The sequence below is a fragment of the Ambystoma mexicanum genome, chromosome 6p, assembly GCF_040938575.1.
Source record: "Ambystoma mexicanum isolate Mex_15411 chromosome 6p, UKY_AmexF1_1, whole genome shotgun sequence".
Classification (NCBI taxonomy): domain Eukaryota; kingdom Metazoa; phylum Chordata; class Amphibia; order Caudata; family Ambystomatidae; genus Ambystoma; species Ambystoma mexicanum.
The window spans coordinates 1,212,051,662-1,212,075,574 of record NC_090935.1 but is presented as its reverse complement, the minus strand read 5'-3'; the positions used below and the strand labels follow the sequence as shown (position 1 = coordinate 1,212,075,574).

General features: G+C 44.6%; 1 protein-coding gene across 1 annotated transcript in view; it reads left to right on the top strand.

Annotated features, from left to right (window-relative positions):
• KIF27 (kinesin family member 27) overlaps positions 1-23,913 on the top strand; it is a 1,764,776-nt gene that overhangs the window by 28,143 nt on the left and 1,712,720 nt on the right. Inside the window, exon 2 of the mRNA XM_069625864.1 lies at positions 19,044-19,422. Within this exon, the coding sequence (XP_069481965.1) occupies positions 19,125-19,422 (298 nt within the window). The 5' untranslated portion in view covers positions 19,044-19,124. The remainder of the gene's footprint in view (positions 1-19,043; positions 19,423-23,913) is intronic.

The following is a 23,913-nucleotide window of genomic DNA, read 5'->3' as shown; positions in this document are numbered from 1 at the left end:
ATAATTGATGGGGGCGATCTTTGTTTACAGTCTTTAGCGATTACCATCTATGCGGCTAGCAAGGCATAAAATATCCAGTGTCGCAGAGCAATTTGCTATGCAATTCTGTAGGTTTGCTAATTAATATGGCACTTGTGTAGCAAAGTTAGCTATTTAAGTTACCCTGTTCAATAAGAGCACAGCTCACCCTGCATTCCTCTCTTGCCTTCAGAGCTCTCTCCACCCTCTTTTCTCTGCAAATTCAAAGGGGCTAATAGAGAGAGTGCAGCAGTAATCGTCCCCTTCACTCATGTGCCAAATGGCCTGTGTGGGAGTGCTACGCACATTTTATTTTAAAAAAAATTGCAAACCAGAAATAATCGGGATAATACTGTTATTAAGCTAACTGTAACCGAACTGCCAAAGACCAGTATGTGTTCGTTTTTTCTTTTAGAAAAGGCTTTCAATTCCTTTTCTAAAAATGCAATAGGTTACATAATACATAATTACAGTATTGCTACTGTAAAACACTGAATTTTCTCCATGCTTTACAGTGAAGTGTAAATCTAGATTTCATTTTGTTGGGAAAGATGCATCATATCGATGAGTGGACACTTTTGAAAATGTACATGACCACGCGGTCAAATGCTTTGATGGCAAACCTAGTCCTGTGGCTTGCTGGTTACATACAGCTTGCAACTGGTGCTCAGCCCATGAGCTGATCCCATACTCCTTGACATTCTATCTTACCATGTTGGTTTATACACGCTACCCTGAAAAAGAGATGGTCGCAAACTACAACATTCTTCCTAGTTTGCCCAGTTCTCTGCCTGCTACGTCATCCACTCTGCTTAGTCTTTTACATAATGAATACACAAAGCTAACTTGGTATTTACTTAATGTAGCGAACAATAGTCTCATCCAGTGTGTACATCTATAAACCGACTGCAAAACTGTACACTGCAGTGGGCCCCCAGAGCTCACTTTGCTCTAGGATTATGATTGCATTATATATTTGCACCTGTAGTAGAGAGCTGGTCAAACTGTTTTCATAGCCTTTTTATCATATCTATTTGTGTCCATTCATGCAAAGTAACCTTTTTTTCAGACACTCATCCAGGGCTCGCATAGCATTTTTGGCCACTTGCATAGTGGAGTAGACTTTAAGAAGGGCAAGTACTATTTGCAGGGGATGTTGGAAACTTGTTTAAACCCTACTTTGTTTGCAGTAAATGTCAAATAAAGGTTTCACTGTGCATGGCTGGCCACTGGGTGGCAGCAGTGTGCCAAACTCAAATGGGTTTGTGGTGACATGCACCATTTTACAGAAATAATTTGCAAGCCCTGACTTATCTCACTAATGTCTTACTTCAGAGGTATACAAAACTGCTGTATTGTTGCTCATTTTATATCTTGGGTACAAGTATCTTCTGGTGGCATTAAAAACATTAGTACAAAATTGCTAATGAAATGGGTTTGTTTGCTAATCAAGAAAAATTTAATTAGCAAACTCTGCTAATCAATTTTTGAAAACTAATTTATGCCTTGGGCTAGTAGTGCCGTTGTCGGAACTCTTTTCTGAGACTTCGAGATTATATGCAGCTCTGATCTTAATACCCCTCCCATGGTCTCCGCTAGTGTCAGTTGCAAAGCTTCTGGGACTATTTCCTGTAGACTTTTCTTACTCTCCTCCCAGAATCCTTTTATTTTGGGGTAGCCCCACCACATGTGCATCCAATCCCCCACTCCCTTGCATCCCCTCCAACAAACCTCGGATGACGATCTAAACATCTTGTGCAATTTACTAGGGGTGTAGTGTCACTGGAGCATCATTTTATACCACGCCTCTCGCAATTGCAGTGACCTGGTTAGCTTTGTAATGTTCCTCCACAGTTCTTTCCAGTGTCGCAGGGATATTGCCTCCCCCAACAAACCTTACATTGCCGCTTGATACGGCTAGAGTTTTGGAGCATTCTTGTAACAGTCTGTATATATCCACCACTAGGTGTTTGTCCCCAGAATGTGAGGTGATGAATGTCTCAAATTTTGTTAGTGGTCTCAGTGCTGCTTGCTGAGTTTCCTTCGCTGGGTGTATTCGAATCTATCCCCTTCCCTCGTCCCCACTTGTGTCTAGCAATCTGCAAATTACATCACTTCCCCCTCCCACACCATATCCCCAATCTTTTCACACTCCTTTTCCTTCCACCTCCAAAATGCTCCTTTTGCCATCTGCAGGGTGAAATTGGGATTGTCAAACATTGGGGTAAAGGGAGAGGGTATAGATATTAAGTGCCCTTTCTTGATTCTCCTGTCCCAGATGTCGTGCGTAGGACCCTACTGCGTCGAGCATTCGGAGGTCTCATTTCCACAAAGCCAAAGCAGGCCTGTCGGGGGCATTCCGGCCACTGCTCTGTCCATACAAGCCCATATTTTATCGGTACATCCCGAGAACCACTCCCTGATCACCCTGAGTTGGGCTGCTTCATAATACAGTTATAAACATAATACTGATATAGATTGAGGAGCCCTATTCCTCCTCTATGTCCGGGTGACCTCAATACGTCCATAGCTACTCTCTGGCGTTTGTTCTGCCTGATAAATCTAGAAATTGGTGTGTTCAGTGCTTTAAAAAAGGCATTCGGAATAGCTATTGGAAGTGTGTGGAACCTATAGAGAACCCTCGGGAGGGTCACCATCTACACCGTGTTTATACGTCGCAGCCAGGAGATCCGTAGCAAAATCTGTCTGTGTGTTTGATTAGGTCTGGAAGGTTTGATTTATATAGCGCTGCCACTTTGCTCGCCAATTTAATGCCTAAATATGCTAAGCTTCCAGCTGCTGTACGATATGGGGAGCTTTTCCGTATTTGCCTGGCCATTTCCTTCGAGAGCTCAACCTCTAATATCTCGAATTTCCCCATATTTATTCTTAAGCCCGACAGCCCTTCCTGTTCTTTAAGGGTGGTTACTAGGGCAGGGATAGACCTCTCCGACCCTACAAGTGTTATCCCACCTGATTCCATTGTTAACGCGCCGTCTGCTAATTTTATCCCCTCTACATGCCGTTGCCCTTTCTGGTGCTTCAAGAGCCTGGCTTCCATTTTATCTGCCTTGTTTATGCTCACGTAGTATTTTTGTTTAAGCCTTAACGGGGTGTTCTCCGCCTTTGATGTGTTTAATAGCCGCAGCTGCCTCTGTGCCTCCTTGACTTTATTGTAATTATCCTTAGTATTACAGCTCGGCAGTAAACTTTGTGGCAGCGTCAGCGCTTCCTCTAGTTCTTTCTCTAATCTGTCGCTTTCTTTCTGCCTTTGGCCTTTTAATGGGATCACCTCCCCCCCCCCCCGCATCGCCTTAAAGGCATCCCATATACTCTTCAACGGGACCCCGACCGTGTTGTTCAATGCAAAGTATTCTTTTATTTTACCCCTCACCTTTTCCCGAATTACCGGGACCCTCAGTAGATCCCCCGGGATCATAAGGGATTGTTTAATTTTGACTCCACCAGATGTATCCTCATCGGTGCGTGGTCAGATATAGCTATTGGGCCAAGTTCTATATCTACTAATGAACCCGGTATCTCGGGGATTCACCATGCATAACCACTTCTTGAGTATGTGTGATGAACATGTGAGAAGCAGGTGTGCCCCGTCTCCTGTCTCCCCCCCCCCCCCCCCTCCATAGATCTTTTAACACCAAGCCTTCCATTCATCTCGTACCGCCACAGACAGATGTGCGCCCTTATGGATGTTCTGCCCTCTCCTATCGACATCCGGGTCCCACGTCATATTAAAGTCTCCTGTAATTATTAGTTGCCCTACTACAAACCGCTCCAGTTTCCCCAGGACCTGATTTAGTAAGGGGTCTTGTACTGTGTTAGGAGTGTATACTGTGCAAGTGGTAAAAGTTCTCTTTCCTATCTGCACCTGGACAAACCTGTATCTCCCATTCCTATCTACCAGCGTGTTGATTATTTGTGCCCCTAGTGTATTCTTAAAGCCTATCATTACTGCTGCTGTCTTGTTACTGGTGTTTGCCTGATACAGTTGTGAGTATTGCTGTATCTGCATCTTATGCTTGTCCCCCTTCTGTATATGTGTCTCCTGTAGTAGGAATATGTCTGCATTATATCTTTTTAACTGAGTTTGGAACATCTTTCATTTTACCAGCATATTCAAGCCCCTTACATTATGTGAGTAAATCAGTAACGGCCTTGCCATTAGTCCATCCTCCTGCTCCTCCCCTGGTCTCTGCGTGCCTGGTGTATCCTTCCCAATTCGTCTGTATGCCTACAAGAATCCGGTTCCTCTTGCCCCCTCCCCCTTCCTATTCCCTCTGCCCTGCCGTGTTTGAGAGCGGGCACCGACCTATGTTTCACCCGGACCCTTAGGTTACACTAACCTTTTCGATTCCAAGTGGTGCCTCCTCTCCTCCCAACCGGGCCTCCATAATATAGGATCGAATCTGCATTTCAAAGGCATGTCAGGTCGTGCCCCCCTTACTTTCTCCACTGGCATTACGTTTCATCTGGGTGTTTGCCACTCGTAGGCCCCTGCTTGAAGTGGGTCTCCTGTTCTTCATTTCCTGGTACTTGGACCTTTCAATAGCTCTCCCCTTTTCCCGTGTGCAGTGGACCATTCCCAGGGCTTTGGCTCCCGCTGGTGTGTGTCACTAACTCTCTCCAATGAGGCTGCCTCCTCCGCTTCCAACCCCAGGACGGCCAATCCTTAATCTCAAGTTGTCACTCTCTTCTGTCTCCCCGCCCAAGGGAAGAGCAGACTGAAGGGAAATGTCCATTTATATGGGACTTTTATTTCCTGCAGTTTCCTAGTCACCGGCCCATCGCTCTCCTTTTCGGCAGGGTGGTTGTCACCAAGTCCTGGAATAGGCTGACCTCCAAGCCATTTATTGTTATTGTCTCTTATCCACTTGCGACCTTTAGTATTTTCTCTTTCGTCTCGTAGGATGCCAGTGCCACCAGGACATCCCTAGGCCTAGTTCCTTCTCCACTACTCTTCGGGTCCACTCTATGTACCCGGTCTATTCATATCTCCTAAGGGGTGCTGTCCGTCAGCAAGGTGGCAAAGCATTCCTGAATAGTGGATTTCAGCTCCACATCCGGGGTCACCTCCGCCAGGCCTTTGATCCTAATATTCGAACGTCTCGAACAATTTTCCAAATCCTCGCTTGTATTTTAAGGTTTTGTGTGGCGGAGGCGATCTGTTCCAGTAGTTCTGGCGCACCTCTTTTTCTATTCCGGACAGCTCTTGTTCCGTTATGTTCACCCTGCTCACCAAGGAGTTGATGTCTCTAATTTCTTTTAGTGCGTCCTTCAGATCCTCTTTAAAGCAGCCGATCTGCTTCTGAAAGGAAGCTGTGATTCTCTCCTCCATGCCCAGCAAGCTCTTTTGCAGGTCTTATTTATTTATGGCCATTGCCCCAGTCCCCTGTGTATCCTCCTCGTCGCACTCCGCCTGACGGGGCTCTTCCTGCCCTGTCTCTACCAACTCTTTTTGCCAATATCATTCCAATTGGCTTTTCTTTTGATTTAGGAGGTTGAAGGCCCGGGGTCTGTTTCCCTTTTGGACCTGGCATCTGCAGGTGGAGCATGCTCCAATGTCTGCGCTCCTTTCTCACTCCCCCAGAGCTTCTTTCACTGATTATTGGCATTTCAGCACCTCCCCACCGGCCCAATGCTAGCAGCTTCTCCTCTCCTATCACCCGCCGTAGCTTCTGCTGCAGCCCCTGCTCCCAGGATACTGTCACATCCAGACCCAGCTGCCCCAACCTGTCACTTTCACCCTCTTAGGGGGTCACTAGGCCTTTAGGCCAACTTCTGTACTGGCTTTTACTTCTCTCTCCGTTACTTTATGTTGACACCAACAGTCAGGTAGAGCCTCCCTTCTCCCACACCTCTTATTGGTGCTTTCCCTTAATTATCAGCTCTTTCAGCCCTTGGGCAATGTGACGCTGTGTTAAATTCCTTGTTAATCTTTGTGTTCCTTGCCTGAGGTGGAGTCTGTTCATGTAGGAAGTATTTCTGGGCTTCCTACCATGTCCGTAATACCAGAGGCTTCTCCTGTCCTTCCTCCCTTTGCATATGCGTTTGTACTCTCGACGACTGCGAGCGCTGCTGTCCGTGTGTTATCAGCACAGCGTGTCTCGTCCTCCTTTCCACCTCCACAATGTGCGCACCCCACGCCGTCTCGGTGCCTCATTGTTCTTTTCCCAGCTTGGCGGTGCGGGTCCATTCCTCACTGGTAATCGCTCGGCCCCGGACCTAGTGTTTGCACCGCCACTGTGTACACACTGTCCTTCCTCTGGATGCCGTACCCTTTCCGCCCTGAAAGTCAGGTTCTTCTCCTGTTTTATCCTGCTTAATATTTCACCTTGTTAGGGCTCAGCCGGGAGCTCACAGAAATGCACCTTCACTCCTCGGCCGCCATCTTGGAATCCAAATGTCCAAATTTTTAGAATTAAGTTTAAGGTATTTCAAGAGAATTACTCTGCTAAAAGGCGAATGCAGATCAGGTTACAAGTCCAAAGAAAGTATGGCATGGGGTAGGACAGCGCTAACATAAGCATCTTATTACGCAGAAGACCACAATGCTCCAAAATAGAAAGCAAATAACACATAAAAGAGTGCAAACCAGAGAGAATAGAAGATGTAGAAAATGTTTATGCACCAATATTGTTGCACTATAATAATGTATCATCGTTAGTAAACCAAAATACTCAGCCCTGAAAGACCCCAAATCAACTTCTAAATGTTTTGACCATACCAATCGCACCTGAAATTGATGAAATGAGCCAAAATTAAGAGTGATGGTGTTTACAAATACCCCAAATTTAGCAGAATTTTAAAACACTATTATTCTAGTCTGTGGGTCTAACGATTCTGGTCTGTCATTTATTGTTCAGTGTTCAGCCTTTGATGTCACTCCTCAGTTTCTGCGGTAGTGACTTTACTTAAGTGTCTAAGTTTTTGGTTTGCAAAATCTGGAAACCCTACCCCCATGTCAGTAATAAGTAACTGTATTCCCCATAATGGTGGCGCTATATAAAATACCCAAATGATTATTTCTGTTAACTGTATACATTGGACACAGTCTTACCCATGCAGAAAAGCTTTCTCAACTGTTCAATCTGAATACTTAAACCTAAAAGTACATGGTATGGTGGGCTGGTCAATGTGCAAACTTTTCACATAGCTTCAAATGCACCACTCTCTTTTAACCCCGCCTGTGCTCGTTTTTCAAAGTTAATTGATTATTATATTAAAAGGGCAACAGCTGTAATATTTTGCATGTCAAAGACTCCAGGAGCCGATTTCAACTCTGGCACTAAACCCTTAATTTTCAGAGAGCAGTGGAGAACAGAAAATACAATGAGCCCCCTCTGCTCTCTCCCCCTCCTCAGGAGAGTGGGGGCAGGTAGGTTGGGGGGGACTATACCTTCCCTTTACCCCTTACGTAGGTAATGGGGGGGGGGTTGGAGGGTGTCCATCTATCCCCTACATGTCCAATTCCTCAGCTGAAAGTTCTATTTGGCACCCTTCTGCAATCCCATTCATCTTGGAGGCTTCACTGGACTGCCATTCATGCTAAGAACGGGAGTGCACTGGTACTGCTATGTCATGGCACATGGCGTGCTAACACGTGCGTTGGACTTTTTGAGCACTTTACCACTCTGTGGCCCGTTACTTTGCATAGGTTTTGTCATGAGTCTTTTATACTGTGCACATCACCACTGTAGTGGTCTTGTAGCCCCAAACCTTGTCATGGTAATGGTGCATTGTGCACTGGTCCGAGGTGAACTAGACCGTGGTCTGAGGTGAAAAGTAAAAAGGGGAAGGAGGTGCATTATTTACCTTGACAGCAGTACCATACATCTCCTGACGTATGTTGGTCGTCTCGTGCTGCGGTTGCCTTTTTGTTTCCTTGTAACTTATCTATCGGGGGCATATAATGTGTTTGTCTGATAGTTGCATGCCTAATGGTTGAGTGCACATTTGTTCACATGCGCCGGACTAAACTCGCTGCATTCATGAGTGACCTTGTATCTCCAATACACCCTTTGAGGTATTTTATTTTACATCGCTCTGGTGCTTTCATTTATAACTTGCACCCAGCCATATTGGTATAATAGCATATACACGCAGTGTTGGACCTTTGCACAGCCAGGTTTTTTCCTTTCTAGCTATGTCTGTTCAATGTTTGGCTAGCACACAACCATTCCAGCAAACTAGCTAATGCTTAGCTTGCATACAGCTTTGTCAATGTTATGTTCAATTTGCTCACAGCTATGTTAGTGTTGTGCATCTAATATGTTGCATGCACTCTGCTATTTCATCAAGCCACCGCTAGTTGGTTCAATGTTTACCCTGCCTCAGATATGTCCGTATTGTGCACCCAGCTAATATTTGGCTTCTGCACAGCTAGGGCATTCCTACATCTTTTTTCCTCTGTGTGCGTTTTTTCGGGTTCGTGATTTGAGAACATCTGTTCTTTCATAGCATCCCTATTGGGTTTGGGTCTACTCGTTTGTGGCAACCACCACCTAGATTCCAAGTGACTGGCATGGTCTTTGTGATGACTGTTTTTTGGGTATTCTTCCTTGGGTTGTGGAATCTACTCCCCATGTCTTCAGTGTTGGCAAATGAAGAAACCCAAGGCAAAGAGTCAAAGGAGAGGCCGTTTGAACATAGTCATTCTTTTGCAGGTCGGCAGTCAAAAGACATTTATCCTTGCACATTATATTGAGTTTGGCTGTGAGAGATATGTTAGGATTTGGAGATAGGATGGCAAACTTTACTTTAGACATTCTGACATAGACAGTTTCATTAGCTAGTTTCGTTGAGGCAGATAATCCCCTCTTAAAGGTAGGCTAGTTAGGTATTCCTCCAATTTCCCCATTTTTGGTTGTCTTTAAATGTCTTTGCCAATCAACATGCCACCTTTGTGCCCATGCCCTACCCCTAGACACTCACACTATTTTGAGTTACTGTACCTCGGGATGTTTCAGATATGCTACAGGAAACGTGGAAAGAGAGAGAGGAGACTATCTTACCTATTTCCCAACCAAACGGCCCCAAAATTGAAAACCCATATGACGGCGTTAATGGAAATCCTGAAGCAACACTTGGGCCAATACCAAGAACATCAGAAGGCCGTCTACAATAAACATGCCATCGCTAGATCTTTTTCTGTTGGTCGATCAGTCCTATTTCTCCTCCTAACATCAGAGAAAAGGATGGTTTCTAAGTGGTATGGACCATTTAAAATCTTAGAGCAGAATGGTCCCTATTATTTGGTATCACAACCTGCTAGGCATCAGAAAACACAAGTATACCATGTAAAACTACAGAAAAAAAATGGAAGGTAGAAACAACCACGGTCACCATGGCGCCCTCCTTACTGACTCAGACCTAAATAATCAATTGATTCCACCCTCACTATCCTTGTCCCAACAAAAGTATCTTAGTGGCTTGCTATCCCAATTCCCAAAGTTTTTTTCGGAAAAACCGGGAAGAGTTACAAACTTCTTTCATTATATCCCAACTCCAGCAGGGAAAACTATCAGCCTCAAGCCCTATAGACTCCCTGAAACCAGGAGAGAAATCATTGAAACAGAAATGGAAGAAATGCTCAAGGCTCATATCATTGAGCCCTCTGAGAGTCCCTGGTCATCCCTAAATAGTTTTAGTCACCAAGCCTGTCCAATCCTGGCTATTCTGTATCGACTTCAGGAAGTTAAACTTAATATCCCTTTTTGACAACTATCCCATGCCATGGATTGATGAGCTGATTGAGAAATTGGGTACAGGTTAGTATATTTCAACACTTGACCTTACAAAAGGGTATTGGCAAGTGGCATTAAATTCAACTATGGGGGGAAAAACTGCTTTCTCTACACCACAGGATTTATTTCAATTTAAAGTCTTCCCCTTTAGACTCCACGGAACCCCTGCCACATTTCAATGGCTTATGGACAGACTCTTTAAAACCTTATGCAGCCTTCTGTGGGGCCTATGTGGAATATATTGTAATCCACAGGAACAGCTGGCCAGTGCTCATACAACACCTCTATGAAATTGTCAGTGCTCTCAGGAAAGCCGGCTTAACTGCTAATCCCAGAAAATGTCATCTGGCACAATCCGCCTCCAAGTATCTACTTTGAGGACAATGGCCTGATTCAACCGCAGTCTGACGAATCCAAGCAGTCCAGCAAACACCAAGTTCAAAAGGACTCTCTGAGCATTTCTAGGGTTAACCGGTTACTATCAGAGGTTTATCCCCAATTACTCAAACTTGGCGGATAACCTTACTAATAAATTGAAGAACTCGCAGCAACAAAAATTGACATGGGAACAGAAAGATCAAGCAAGCTTTGATGGACTAAAACACATCCTTTGTCAGGAACCCATGCTAAAAAAATGGCGAACTTTAATCGAGAATTTATCTTGCAAACCAGCGCCTCTAAAGTAGGTTTGGGCGCAGTATTGTTGCAAGAACAAGATGACATTGTACACCCTATCTTCTATAACAGCAGGAAGATCTTTCTTGGGGAACAGTCTTATGCTACTGTGGAGCTCGAAGCCTTGGCTATCAAACAAGCTTGAGATATTACCTGACTGGGAGGAAGTTCAGGTTACTTACTGATCACTTGCCTTTGATCTGGATGAGCCTGAGGAAAGCTACTAACCCAAGAGTCATGAGATGGTTCTTAGACCTAAAACCCCATTGCTTCCAAGTGGAACACAGAAAAGGAAAGGCACAAAGGAATGTGGACTTCCAAAGCAGAGTCCCACTAAAACCTGATGGAGAAGCCACACACTTAAGGGCAAGGGTGTGTCACGAATCAGTAGTATTCTTCCCTTCTCACCAAAGGGCCTTGTGAGGCAAGGGAGGTGAGCCTGCTCTGCAAGACCCTCTCTAGAGGTCTGGGCAAGTGGAATCTCACTGGGCGTGACTCCCTCTTGGGGGACAAGGACTCCCATTCCCAAGGAGAACTCCCTTTGAAAGACACTATCTAAATACATGGGACTGCCCTACTTTAAAAACACTGTGTCTTCCTTCTGTTTGGCTGTAGACCATTTTGACTCAAGCTCGCCATGAAAAGGAGAAGAACATATCTCTATAAGAAAAAGCTGGTATGAAAGTGAGACGAGGAGGCCGGAGGATAGGAGAGAGAACGGTACACAGGGGAAGTCCTCTTGCACTCCAAGAAGCTGAGAACAGCCATCCGAGAAGCTGGGGGGCTGGCGAAATGGACAACAGGGAAACCATTGTCCGGACGGGCTGGAACACACCATCCAAAGCGGTGGCAGGACCACAGATGTGCCCTGGTGGCCCAGGTGCTTGTGCAACTACGACGAGACCAGGAACACTGGGAATGGAGTAAGCTCCCAGCTGCCACTGTCTATTGAATGCGGCAAGCAAGAAGGATGCCGAGTGAGAGGCGAGTGAGAAACCAGAGCGGAAGGAACGGGAAAGCCGAATGAGAAATCAGAGTGAGTGCCAAGCTCAGCAAACTCCACCCCAATGAACACAGGTACTGGGGTATGCTGGAGTGCTGGGAGGCCGCAGCGAGGACTCGTAATACAGAGCAGAGGCGATAATTGCTTTAAGTGTGATCACAAAAGGGAAACGCAACATATTGAGATATCTAAGGACCTATTCAGAAATAAGAACAAATGTGAGATAATTGAAGACGAGTAGGCATGCCAATCCAGGAAGAGTACTAATACATGGTGTGAATTAAGAGTGTCAAGAAAGAAAGAAAGAAAGAAAGAAAGAAAGAAAGAAAGAAAGAAATCTCAAACTCAATAAAACCAGTGAACCCTATAAAGTACAAGGAAGAGGTTTGAAATTTGATGTCAACAACACTAATGATGAGCATCATATAAGTTCAAGGCCAAAGTATATGAATAGTTGGGAAGAGTTTCAAGAACTCGTGAATCAGACCAGTCAGTCTTATTTGAAGAGAGTGATCAATGAAGAAACCCTGAGAACAAGCTAAAAGTCAAAGCGGCAAAGGAGAGGCCATTCGAACATAGACTTTCTTTTGCCCAATTTAGTTAATGGTAACTAGTGGTAGCGATAATTATATGTCGCTTTTGGACTGAGGACGTGTTTTATTTGATCGACTTCTGACACCAGACAAGCACCTTTTTAGTTTAGTTGCTTAGTCAGGGAAATACCCTATATCGGTAGGGCGAGATAGCTCTTTTCTTTACTCTTTAAATAAAAGAAGTTCAAATGTCTAACTTGTGTCCACCTCCGTCTTCCGACCCACCCCAGTACCAAAATGCAGGGATGGGGCATAGCATATCTCTGGTTTAGCTTTTGTGAAGGACCAGGAATGAAACCCATACACAGTAGTTTCATTTTTTTGGCTATAGACATTTATTAAACAAAATGGGTTTGGAAAAACGCCTTGTTGACCTTGCTCTAAGAGGTATTTTCCCTATCAAAACAAAACAATTGGGTCGGTCCTTTTTCAGAATGCCCAAAACATTAAGTCCTGTGTCCAATGTACTATTCTGACCCTCACATTCTAAAATCAACTCTAAAGTAAAAGGGAAATGTCTTTGGCCTTGAAAAAAAATGTATAAATGTTCAAAAGACGAAATGCTAACTCCAACACAAAGGTTCCAAATAAATATGGCTCAAAGCTTCAGAGGGTAATTCCCTTACCCTGGATTTCTCCTCACTAGTTCTCCGAGTTCCTTTTATATAAATGGAATGAGTATGCAAAGTACTGTTTGGTGTACTCTCCTGCCAGGCTTCCTCTTGCTCCGGGATATGTTTTATTTCACACTCTTTGGTTATCTCGTGATATCTTTCTGTCAGGATTCTCTCATATAACATTGTCCAATTCAACCTTTCCTGGAAAGCCCTCTTGCCAGGTCTTGCCTTTTGCACACACACCTCTCGCTTGCAAATGCTTGGTGTACTCTCTTGCAAAGGCTTTATACTTCGTTTGATATACTTGTATTTTGAGATGCCTGGTATACTCTCCTGCCAGGACTTTATTTCAGGTGCACACTTCTATACTTTAGAGCAGCCTAGTATACTCTCCTGCCAGGACTGTTCACTTGTTAACTTGACAATCTCTTTTTGTAACACTGTTTGGTTTCTTAGTATTTTAACGTCTTTCGTTCCAGCTAATTTGCTGTATTTTCCTTTCGCAACCATTGTTTGAATAAATGCACACTCTTGCAACTTTCTCTTGATATTATCATATAGTTCGGTTTCTTTAAATTATATGGCATCTTCCTTTCCATTTAATTCATTATATTTACTTTGGTTTCCTTTCAGCACCATTGTTTGCATGCTCTAGTTTCCCCTCTTCCCTCAGGTGGGCTCACCGGGTTGTTGCAGCATAGATGTCCTCCTGCTGTAAACCGCCAAGAGCCTGTGGGCGTCCCAGTACCTTCTCTGAGGCTCGCCACCTCTGCCGTACGGTTCCCATCCTTCTTGCGTGTCCCACTCGCCTGCTGTTTGCCTTCCTGGACACCAGTAGCGCAGTGGCTGCTCTCCGGTACAGCTGCACATCGGGACACTGTCTTCCCCACTCCGGCGTTCCTACTGCTTACTGGACTGGGCAGCCTTCCTCCTCCAGTTTCTCTTCTGAGCCTCCAGGATCCATTGACCTTGCTTCTGTCTGGCAGTCCCTCGGTCAACACTCAGTGGATAGATGTTTGCACTGCAGGGCCTCTCACTCAGCTGATCTCTTTGTGTAAATGTCCCGCCTACTGTCAGGCGCTTGAAACATCTAGAACACAACATATGTTCCTGGCCTATCATGATCCTCATTACTCGGCTCATCTTCCTTGGGGCAGTGATTTCAACATTAGAAAAAGGAAAGCCAATTTGTGTTACTTTACAGGCAGAGTTTGAGGATATGCCTTTAGGGAGTCTTAAGTTTGATCTTCTATGTGTAGGGGTTGAAGTGATTTTTCTAGTAATTTTACAGGGGGCATTTGACACGTTATTTACAGAGTGGGAAAAAGCATTTCCAATAGTCTCAGATGGCAAATCCTTTTTTAAATAACTTGAGGGAGATGAACATCGGGTTACCTGGGGAGTAATCCTCATCACCCTCTGCCTCTTCCCCATTAAAGTGGCCTGCATAGTCTCCCTACTGGGATATTGATGGCTAGACATTCCATTCTTACACTGAGATGACCATTGAGGGTAACAACATACTATTAAGGCATGGGGGACTGGGGAAGCACCCTTTAAGGAAAAAGGATGATATGTGATTTCCTCAGTTGATGTCATCAGGGTTCCCTGAGAGCTACCCCCCCCCCCAGGTGATCCTCCCTCATAGAGCCGCCCCAACGGTCATTATCAGGTAGCGACTGCCATCCCCAGGCCACATAGGACGGGGCTTTCCCAGGGAAAGAAGTGATGACATCCTTGAATTCATCACACTTTCTTGGTGCTTTGAAGCCATTGTCACATACAACACCCTATAAAACATAAGGAACCTGCTTTACACGAACCTGCTGTACATACCAACATTATTATTGTTCGTTTATAACGCACTTTATACCAACAAATGGTTTCTAAGCGCAGGGTCGGGATTCAAACTCGGTTTGTTCAGTATCATTTGTGAACCGCCCATAGGGTCCACATTTTCAGTTTTCTTTGTATTGTGATACCCATCGTTCTGGACCTCTAGTGAAAAACAGCATATACTCTGCTCCATAACCAGTATGAGTAGGTCACAGTGGGAAAGTACCCACAAGTCTGAGAATGGCCACTGCCAGGTCTAGTTGGAGTTATCAGACATGTCATGAGGCCACCTAGCATTGTTTAAAGCTTTGCTGGAATGTAGTCACGTCTTTGTAGATATATCAGTCTTTCCAATATCAAGTGTTAGATAGTACACTGGCCTGGCCACCAGGCGCACATCAACACATAACTGCTACTTATAGAGCTGCAATTATTTGGGAAATTTCAACTTTGCCATTGTGTAAGGGAGCAAAATGTCATGAGTTTAAAAAAAATAGGGCTAGCAGAAAATGTGGTGCCTTCCATTTGACAATAGAGTAGTTCTCACGGAACAATTTTTCAGAAATGATTGTAAATGAGGAAGAGAGGTTAGGTGACTTACGTTTCCATTCGTTTAGCAACCTTACCCACTTTCAAAATCAACTTACTCGGAAGTTACATTTCATGTAGACTGTGCATGGCAAAGCAATTCAAGTTGGATTACTTCCTTACATTGCTAGTAATTACACCCCTAACGTTTTTGGCTTAGATCTACCCCTGGTAGTAGATTGGAACCCACCTAATAGATGGGATTGTCCTTTGTGTCTCTATGAGCAAAATAGATTGGCTCTAGTAGCTGGCATTTTGAGGTAAGTAAACCTTTTACAGGAGTGTAGTGACAGAGAATGTGTGTACTTTATAAACAGGCCCCCAAGTTTTTAACCTGTCGGCATGCCTTTAAAAAGTGTTATGATTACTTGACAGAATAATTGTGCAGGTTATGAATTATATGTGTGATGGATGTGGGTGGAGGGTTAGTCATGGGGATATGTGTTTGTCTTATGTTCTGTCTGTAGGTTTGTTTTGTATGTAGTTCTTTGTCACTGTAATCTAGGTTAGGGCTGGGATATTGATAAAATGTTGGTTTATTTTGATACATCTTTGTAAACCCTTTGTCCCTGAAGAGGGGCTCAAGCCAGGTGCCATGCAAGGTGAATGCGGATTGCCCGCAGAACTGGAGAATGCATTCGACGAGGACACAGGAGACGTTTGGTGGGGCGGGAACATACCCTGGAGGGGCTACCCACCCGAGAAGTCTAGTGCACATGGAGAGAACAGCAGAGGCGACCACATTCAAAAGAGGTGCAGCGGGACGCCGGCTCCGGTGCTAACAGTTGAAAAGGGCAGACTTCAAGTTGCAGCCCCTGCCGACGGGAGAGAATGGATGTCAATGCGGCATAGCAGCAAGAGTGTGGTGATTGACCGGCCGGGACGCAATAACACCCGCACGCTGGGAAGGGAAAAACCATATGAAACGCCATCAGAATGTCTTAACAAAGTGAATGAAAACATGGAAACGTGGACATCACATGGAGTTAGAAAACACGTATTGTAACTTACCCGAAACACCAATGTGTGTAATACAAAAAGGCAGTCCCCTCAAGTCACCCGTGATGAGTCCATTATGGCGGCCGGCATTCGGGAATGATGGGGGCGGGCTTGCGGGGGGCGGGGGGTGCTTATCAAGGTTACACAGTGTTGTGGGGCCTGATTGGACTAGGGGACTCCTGCCCCTATTTAAAGCAAACAGCAAGAAGGGACTAACTGAAACTTCTCCTTTCTGTTTCAGAACAGACTCTGAGGCGAAGAAGAAGCTACAGTGTTCCGTTGGGCTTACGAGGATTAGTTCCAGGTTCTTGCCCTATCCTCTGAGGAGCCCAAAAAAACCCAGCTAACTTTGGACTTCATTAAGGAGAATTGACATCCTGCTGTTTATTTTTTCTTTTCTCTTCAAGTCAATAAAGACTACCTTTTTATTTTGAGACCACCAATTGTCCAGAGTGTTCACTTACAATCTTTTACAGCTGTAAGGTGATGATGTAGATGATATCTTTTCCCATTGAATTGAAGGTATAATAGTCCAATACCTGTATGCTTTTTAATGTGTTGTATTTTTGGTTAATTTAAAATGAAATAAAGAGTACAAAAAAAAATAATAGTTTCATTTACCTGAGAGTGATGAAGAGCACGGACATACACTTCTTTCCCTTCCTTTCATGGTAGTGTAGAGAACAGATTCATTTTTAATCCACATACTTTGTTAGCTTACGCAATTTTAGTGAATCATACTTTTTAGTGTCAAATAAATTGGCTTGATTTACCATGTGATTTGGTGTAGTGCAAGTCACCATATTCAAACCCATTACACTGTGTGACATTTGAAAGACAATGCAGAAAGCATTGTATGTTGATGTAAAACTAAAGATAGGATGATAGGAGATGTTTGGTCTGCTGATTTAATTACCAGGAATGTTTGCCGAAATCCCAGTTCTCCACTTGACCAACCTATGTGATTGACTTTCCTTAGTTGCCAAATCTGTTGATTCATTTAGGTGTGCACTACACAAAGAGACCCAGTAATGAATGGTTTGACCGACTGCAGTGTGACAATGTATAGTATAATAACATTGACCATTTATATTGTTTATACTACAGGCTAAAGTTGTGCAGATGTCACTTATGGCTACGTCAATTGGGATCTTGGTTCTCACAAGATTATATGAAATAAACGATACTCTAACATTTGTTTGGTGGGTGTAATATGGTGAGGGGGCATGAGAGTGAAAAAAAGAATTATATGTAGGCAGTATGAAAGGATGTGATTATGACTGCAATGCATTCTGCAAGCGAAGGGCATTGCAGTAAAAGATCTGAATGCATATGTTCCATAAGAAGGGCAACCTCTCTGCACTTAACCCATGGCCGTGCTGGACTGGGCACACTTGTTCCCCTCCCCCTCCCTTGCACTTCCTGTCTGCGCACTTACATGATCTAATGTACTAGGCCTAGTTCGCCAGGCCTAGTATGGTAGTTTTTTTGTTCTGTATGTTCTTCCACCTCAACCCCCCCCCCCTCCTTATCACCTCACTCTTTGTCATGCACGTGCACTATCTGAAATGTTGTAGGCCTAGTACGGTAGTTTATGGGTTGTATGTTCTTCTGACTCTCCTACCTTCTCTCCTTCCTTCTTGCACTAGTAGTAATGCCGACAGGCCTAGTATGCTAGTCACTTTTTGTTATATCATCTTGAAACGTCAAGGCATGAGAATGTCTTCTGTATTCCCTTTCCTGCCTTGAAGCACTTCACTTGGGTATAAGCACTTTACAAATAAACAATTACAATTACACAGGAAGCATAGGAAAATCTAGCGTTTTTTTTTTAAAAAGTACATAATAAGGTGCTCTGCTCTTTGTGTTCTCCTTTTAGTTTGGTACACTTGATAGCTTGATGGGAGGGACACAGAATTGCACCCCCAGTATTATTATTTATTTATTTATTTGCATTTATAAAGCGCGCTACAGCCCACAGGCATTGAGGCGCTGCTACATGAGGTTGTAGGTAGGCGTGAATTGGGTTACATTGGTCTTTGGTTACAAACATTGTGGTGATTGGTACATTGGTATGGTAACATTGGAATTGGAATTAGGTTACATACAAGAATTAGTGGATAAATTAGTGACACGACAGTGTGCAGCTTACTGTAGTAATGGCAGAGGTACATTTTTAGACAGTTTGCAAACATCAGAGCTGATCATCCACCATAGTATGGCGAGATGATCAGAGTTTACAAGTCACACAAATAGCAAAGTTTTGATAGCTTTCCGGAAGGCAAGGTGAGAGTCAATCATCCTCGGGTGCCTAGGTAAGGCGTTCCATTGGGAGGCCGCGAGGGCGGGGAAGCTAGTGCCGCCTGCGCGCATTCTCTGGGTCTTGGGGGTGGAGATCATGTTAGTGTAAGCTGCTCTCAATGGCCTAGAAGGAGTAGGCTTTGCTATTATCTGTGCCAGCTAAGGGGGAGCCAGGTCATGGAGGCATTTGTGTGCGAGAGAGGGTTTTTAAAGACCATTCTCTCTTTGATGGGCATCCAATGGACCTGCCTCCTGACCTCTGAGATGTGGTCCTTTCTGGAAATTCCTGTGGCAGCCCTTAGGGCATTATTTTTTATTATCGACTAAGCGAGCTCTTTGATGCAGCAGTCTTGTGCATTACGATCTGCTAATGTCTCCAATGCCGGACATCAAGAGCCATTCCTAAACAAATTAGAATTGAGTATAATCAATGTAAATTAGTTACTTACATAGTCATTGGTTATTGTTCCTGAAAAACGTGTGTTTTTGAGAGCTATCGAGGACTAGACTTCATGATCCAAATCTTTAGACATTCCATGCTTGTTCTGTCTCACCCTCATTAATTTACAGAACACACATTTTTATAATGCTCAAAAGCAGATAACCTTCCACCACTGTTCATGCATTTAATTTGGTTTAATTACTTTTGTAGATGTTATGAAGACCAATCCTGAAGGAAGTTTACTCCAGTTCAACAATCCATGTTAAGTAAGAGAAGGCAGGGGCCTATATCATGGAAGAGACTGCAGTTAAGGTTGCTGTGAGGGTAAGGCCTCTGCTTTCCAAAGAAATCCTTCATAACCAGCAAGTATGTGTGAGGCTGGTTCCAAATACTCAGCAAGTTCTCATTGGGAAGGACCGTGTCTTTACTTTCGATTATGTATTTGGCAAGAAGTCAACCCAAGATGATGTTTACACAGCTTGCATTAAGCCACTGGTAGTTTCCTTGGTTGAAGGATACAACTCAACTGTTTTTGCCTATGGACAAACTGGTTCTGGGAAGACTTACACCATTGGTGGTGGCCACATAGGTAAGTTTGCTTTGAAGTGTATTATGCGTGTTTTTTTGCTGAAATTAACAAATTGCAGGAGCAAGAGGGTTGATATGCTTTCAACTCCATAATTCACAATTATGTATGGTTGTTTTCAGCAGAAGAGTCTGGCTGCTGCTAGTTTATTTTCCAGATTGGAGTTTGCCCTTCCAAGCAGAAACGATGCAATCACTGAAAAGGCAGTACTTTACACCCTGGCATAACACACTGAGGGGCTGATTCTGAGGTGCGTGCAAACGTAAGAAAGCGTATTTGAATAATTAAATGAAATTATATTTTATTTATATTGCGCTCGTACACAAGTGTATCAGAGCGCGACCAGGCAAAGGGAGGGGAACAAGGGAGAACAAAAACAACGATCTTACTAGGCCCAGTGACTTTGAGGACGCGCAAGTGCATGGGAAAGGGTAAGGTGCTTGGAAGGGTGGAGAGGTGGAAAGTGTGGAACAGAGGAGAGGCAGAATATATAATAATAAATAAAACGTGGTGGTGCAGCCAGCAAGTGGCAAGTGGAAGTTTAAGCAGATAGGGTATATCTGATAAGTGCAGAAGAAAAGTGGGTTGGGGATTGTATGGGTACAGATACAGACCCAAGTGAAAGGGGTGGCCAGTAGGCAGTGCAGGAGGGTGGCAAGGTGAGCAGGTACCTGGGCCCGAAGGTCAGAGGGTGGCCAGGTGCACGGTGCCTGAGGGAGAAAATAGATCAGCAAGGGAGAAGAGAGACAAAGGCAGAAGCGAAGAGGAAGGTCTTGAGATGCTTCCGGATCCAGGATGGTTCTACTCAAGGTGGCAGGGAGGCTGTTCCAAAGGGAGGCCCCAGCCGAATACAGAGATCTACCCCCAGCTCGTTTCTTTGAAAAACGACTGACCCTGAGGGAGTTAGAAGTAGAGGAGCGAAGGGCTTGAGTGGGGAGGTATTTACGGAGGGATAGTTGATGCTATTTTGGACCCAGGCCCCAGAAAGCCTTGTGGACAATGCAGAGGGTTTTAAATTTAATCCTTGCATCCACTGGGAGCCAATTACGGGATTTCAGAGTGGGAGAGATACAATCCCAGGGCTTGAGGCCAAGGGCAAGTCTTGCAGTCCTGTTCTGGATTAGTTGTAAAGGGCAGAGAGTGGAGGCAGGTAGAGTTAGAATGAGGCTGTTACAGTAGTCCAACCTAGAGAGAACCAGAGCTTGGGAGACAGTGAGCTTCTGGGGGAAGGAGAGGAAAGGCAGAGTACCTCTGAGAAGGTGAAGTAAGAAGTTTGACTTTTTAGAGACGTCAGAGATGTGTGCGGAGAAGGAAAGTGTGGAGTCAAATATGACCCTGGGGTTCTTAGCCTCGCAGGTAGGAGGAGGGCCAAGGGAAGCCGGCCAGATAGTGAGGGGGAAAGGATGGTGAATGTGTACCGATGAGGAGGATCTGAGGCTTGTTGGCATTTAGACAAAGATCATTGGCGGCACACCAATTGTTAATGGCGATTAGGCAATCTGAGATGAGGGAAGGAGAGGAGGTGGCTGAGGGAAGCCTGAAAATGAGTTGTCATCAGCATAGCACTGGAAATTTGAGCAGAAAATGGAAATGCAGTTGGCGAGAGTTCCCAGGTATTGGTTGAAAAGCCAGGGCGAGGGGTTAGACCCCTGGGGAACACCACAGGTAGAGAGGGAGATAGATGATAGGAGGGACCCAAGTTGTACCTGGGAGAGTCAATCAGAGAGGAAAGAGGTCAACCAGGCCAGAGCCTGATTGGTGATACCCAGGTTGTCACAGAGATGATTGAGCAGAGTGGTATGATTGACCGTGTCGAAAGCAGAGGAGAGATCGAGTAGGATAAGGACAGAAGGAATGTTTGAGTCAAGGTTGGAGAGCAGATCTTCACGGAGGTTCAGGAGAGCAGTTTCCGTGCTTCTGGCAGCTCTGAAGCCAGATTGGTGTTCATGAAGAAAGCCAACAGAATCAAAATAAAGGTTAAACTGAGAGATGGCCAACTTTTCCAGGAGTTTACCCAAAAAGGGAGTAATAGAAATTGGGTGATAGTTTGCCAGGCAAGACTGATCAGCTGTGGGTTTCTTGAGGAGAGGATGTACAATGGAGTGCTTCAGAGGGGAGGGGAACGATCCAGAGGCAAAGAAGAGGTTGCAGAAAAATGCAAAGGCCGGAGCGTGGGCATCAAGAAACAAGTTACTTACAAACACCATATTCTGATAAAGAAAGAATGTGGTGCAGGGACATGAAAGCCTCAGCTTTTGCGTGTGCCTGATTTATGGCTTCACAACAGCCCTAGCAACCATAAGGAATGCAGGGCAGCCACATGGAGGGAATTCTCCTTCCAGCAGCACTGGTTTAGCACAGCAACAAAAAAAGAGTTAAAATAAGGCACCTGTGAGTGCCTTTAAAGTCTACTGCACACTTTTTCCCTTTATAAATGTAGCATGTCATAGACTGTAGCAACACGTTTTCTAGTTTAATGAAAGTTTAAGAAAACTTACTTAAGTTAGAAAAGTGCCAGTCTTAATGCCACTGGAGCACGTTTCCCCCACAACGATTGTTTTTAGCAGCTTTTGTTGCTGGAAAGCACATCTCCCCTCCAATACTTCCACCCGCTTCAGAATGGTGGTGCTGGAAACTGGAGGGTAGAGTGTCGCATTTCGACACTTTTTATCACACGCTCAGATCGGCCCCACATGTAACAGAAATTTAGATTGGGGATTTTTACACCTGGGAGGTTATACAGCAAGGAAGAATTGAAAGATTCAGGCGGGTGTTTGCAGTTGCGATACTGCAGCATGAGGAACAACTATGCCCTCTTTATTGGCTTTACAATTTGCTATTTGGCTATACAGAAGGTTCTTCTTGTACTATTTAAGGTGACAGTGTAGCGATGCAGATGTATGCAGACACAAATTCTGTAGTATATGAAACTGCTCAGTATTTGTGGCCAAGCTGGAGGACGAATCGGAATCTTAACCAATGTGCTTTTAAGGCTGGCTCTTGATCGCTCATCGGACTACATTTTACTGACCCAGTTATTACTATTTACCTGAATTTGCCCGAGTCCTTACCATCAAACGGATTGATCACCCTGTCATGCAACTTGTTTGAAGCTGTGCACCCTGTCTCATAATGCATTCTATTTTATTGCAGTCCGTTGTATTTCATGAATGCATTTTTGATGTTTTGTCTGCCTTTCATGATTTTTAGAATGGTGCCTGTAGTTTTTCTATGTCCATGGAGTTGAAATAAACGTTGTCTTGAAATGGCAGTAACCACTGAAATATAGTATATGACATTGTCACCCGTAAAGGCTGGCTACACTGTAAACAATTAAATGTACGCTACATTTAGCTTTGTTGGAACTGCACATCCAGAAAGTGCTCTAGGATGACCTTCCCCACAATGGCTTGGATGATGGTGGTCGAGGTCTACAGCCATTTGTCGCCCATATCCTTGAATCAATAATAAAGCTGTTGGGGTTTCTCCCCTTATCTCAGGTGTGTTTCACAGAAGAGCGGTCTGCAGGTTTCATCATTGGACCCCAGCCTTTCTAACACAGCTTTTTTATGTCCATATAAGGGATATATCTAGAGGGATTGGCTGTTTGGTGTACTCTCTGCTGCAAGTCAGGAGGGAAGTGATGTACCGGTCCCGACCTTTCCTGGAGCCATAACGTTTGCTCTACGATCCTTTGAAAATTCACAAAAAAAGCTAGTTGGGTCTTCTTGCGAGGTATACTATTGTGATGAATCCAGGGAATGTGTTCCCCCTTTCCATAGGGGAGCTACCCCCTTTGGGACTAGGGTGATGAACCCGCTTTACCTAACATCGCCTAGCGGACAGGGAAATCAGAATCCCTCTGGAGGTGAACCTCCTCCCCTTAGAGAACAGGCCATCCCGTAACAGGAATATTTGTTCCCCTCCCTTGTTCCAGGCAGATAATAGGCCTCATTATGAGTTGGGCGGTAATACAGTGGTATTTTCACCACAGAATTACTGTTACCGCCGTGGTGTACAGCGGAATTACCGCTGTATTAAGTTGTTAGGAGCAAGCACACACCATTGGTGTTAACAGTAATTCCGGCAGGCAGAGCTACCGCTGTAAATGAGTTCCGGATGCTTATTCCACCCAAATTGGAATTGCTGTTGCTGCCGCAACACTCAGCGATAATTCAGCCAGCGGAATTACCGCCAGTGGAAATAGCGTAATTGCCGAAACGGGAAGCCTGCTGGCGGCCATCTTTTAAAATCCAATCCACCCCAAATCTCAATTTCCTGTTGCCATCCGAAGACAAGAGTTTGTAGGAACATGTCCCAGGAAAAGGGTAAAGCGATGGTGCCAGAGATGAGGCTGCGGAAGCACAAATTTGGTGAGGGTGAACTGCAGTGGCTGGTGGATGAGTTTGTCACATATGCATATGAGCTGTATGGAAGCAGACAGCGTCAGACCTCTGGCCAGAGGAAGGCTACTATCTGGGTGTGCATACAGGA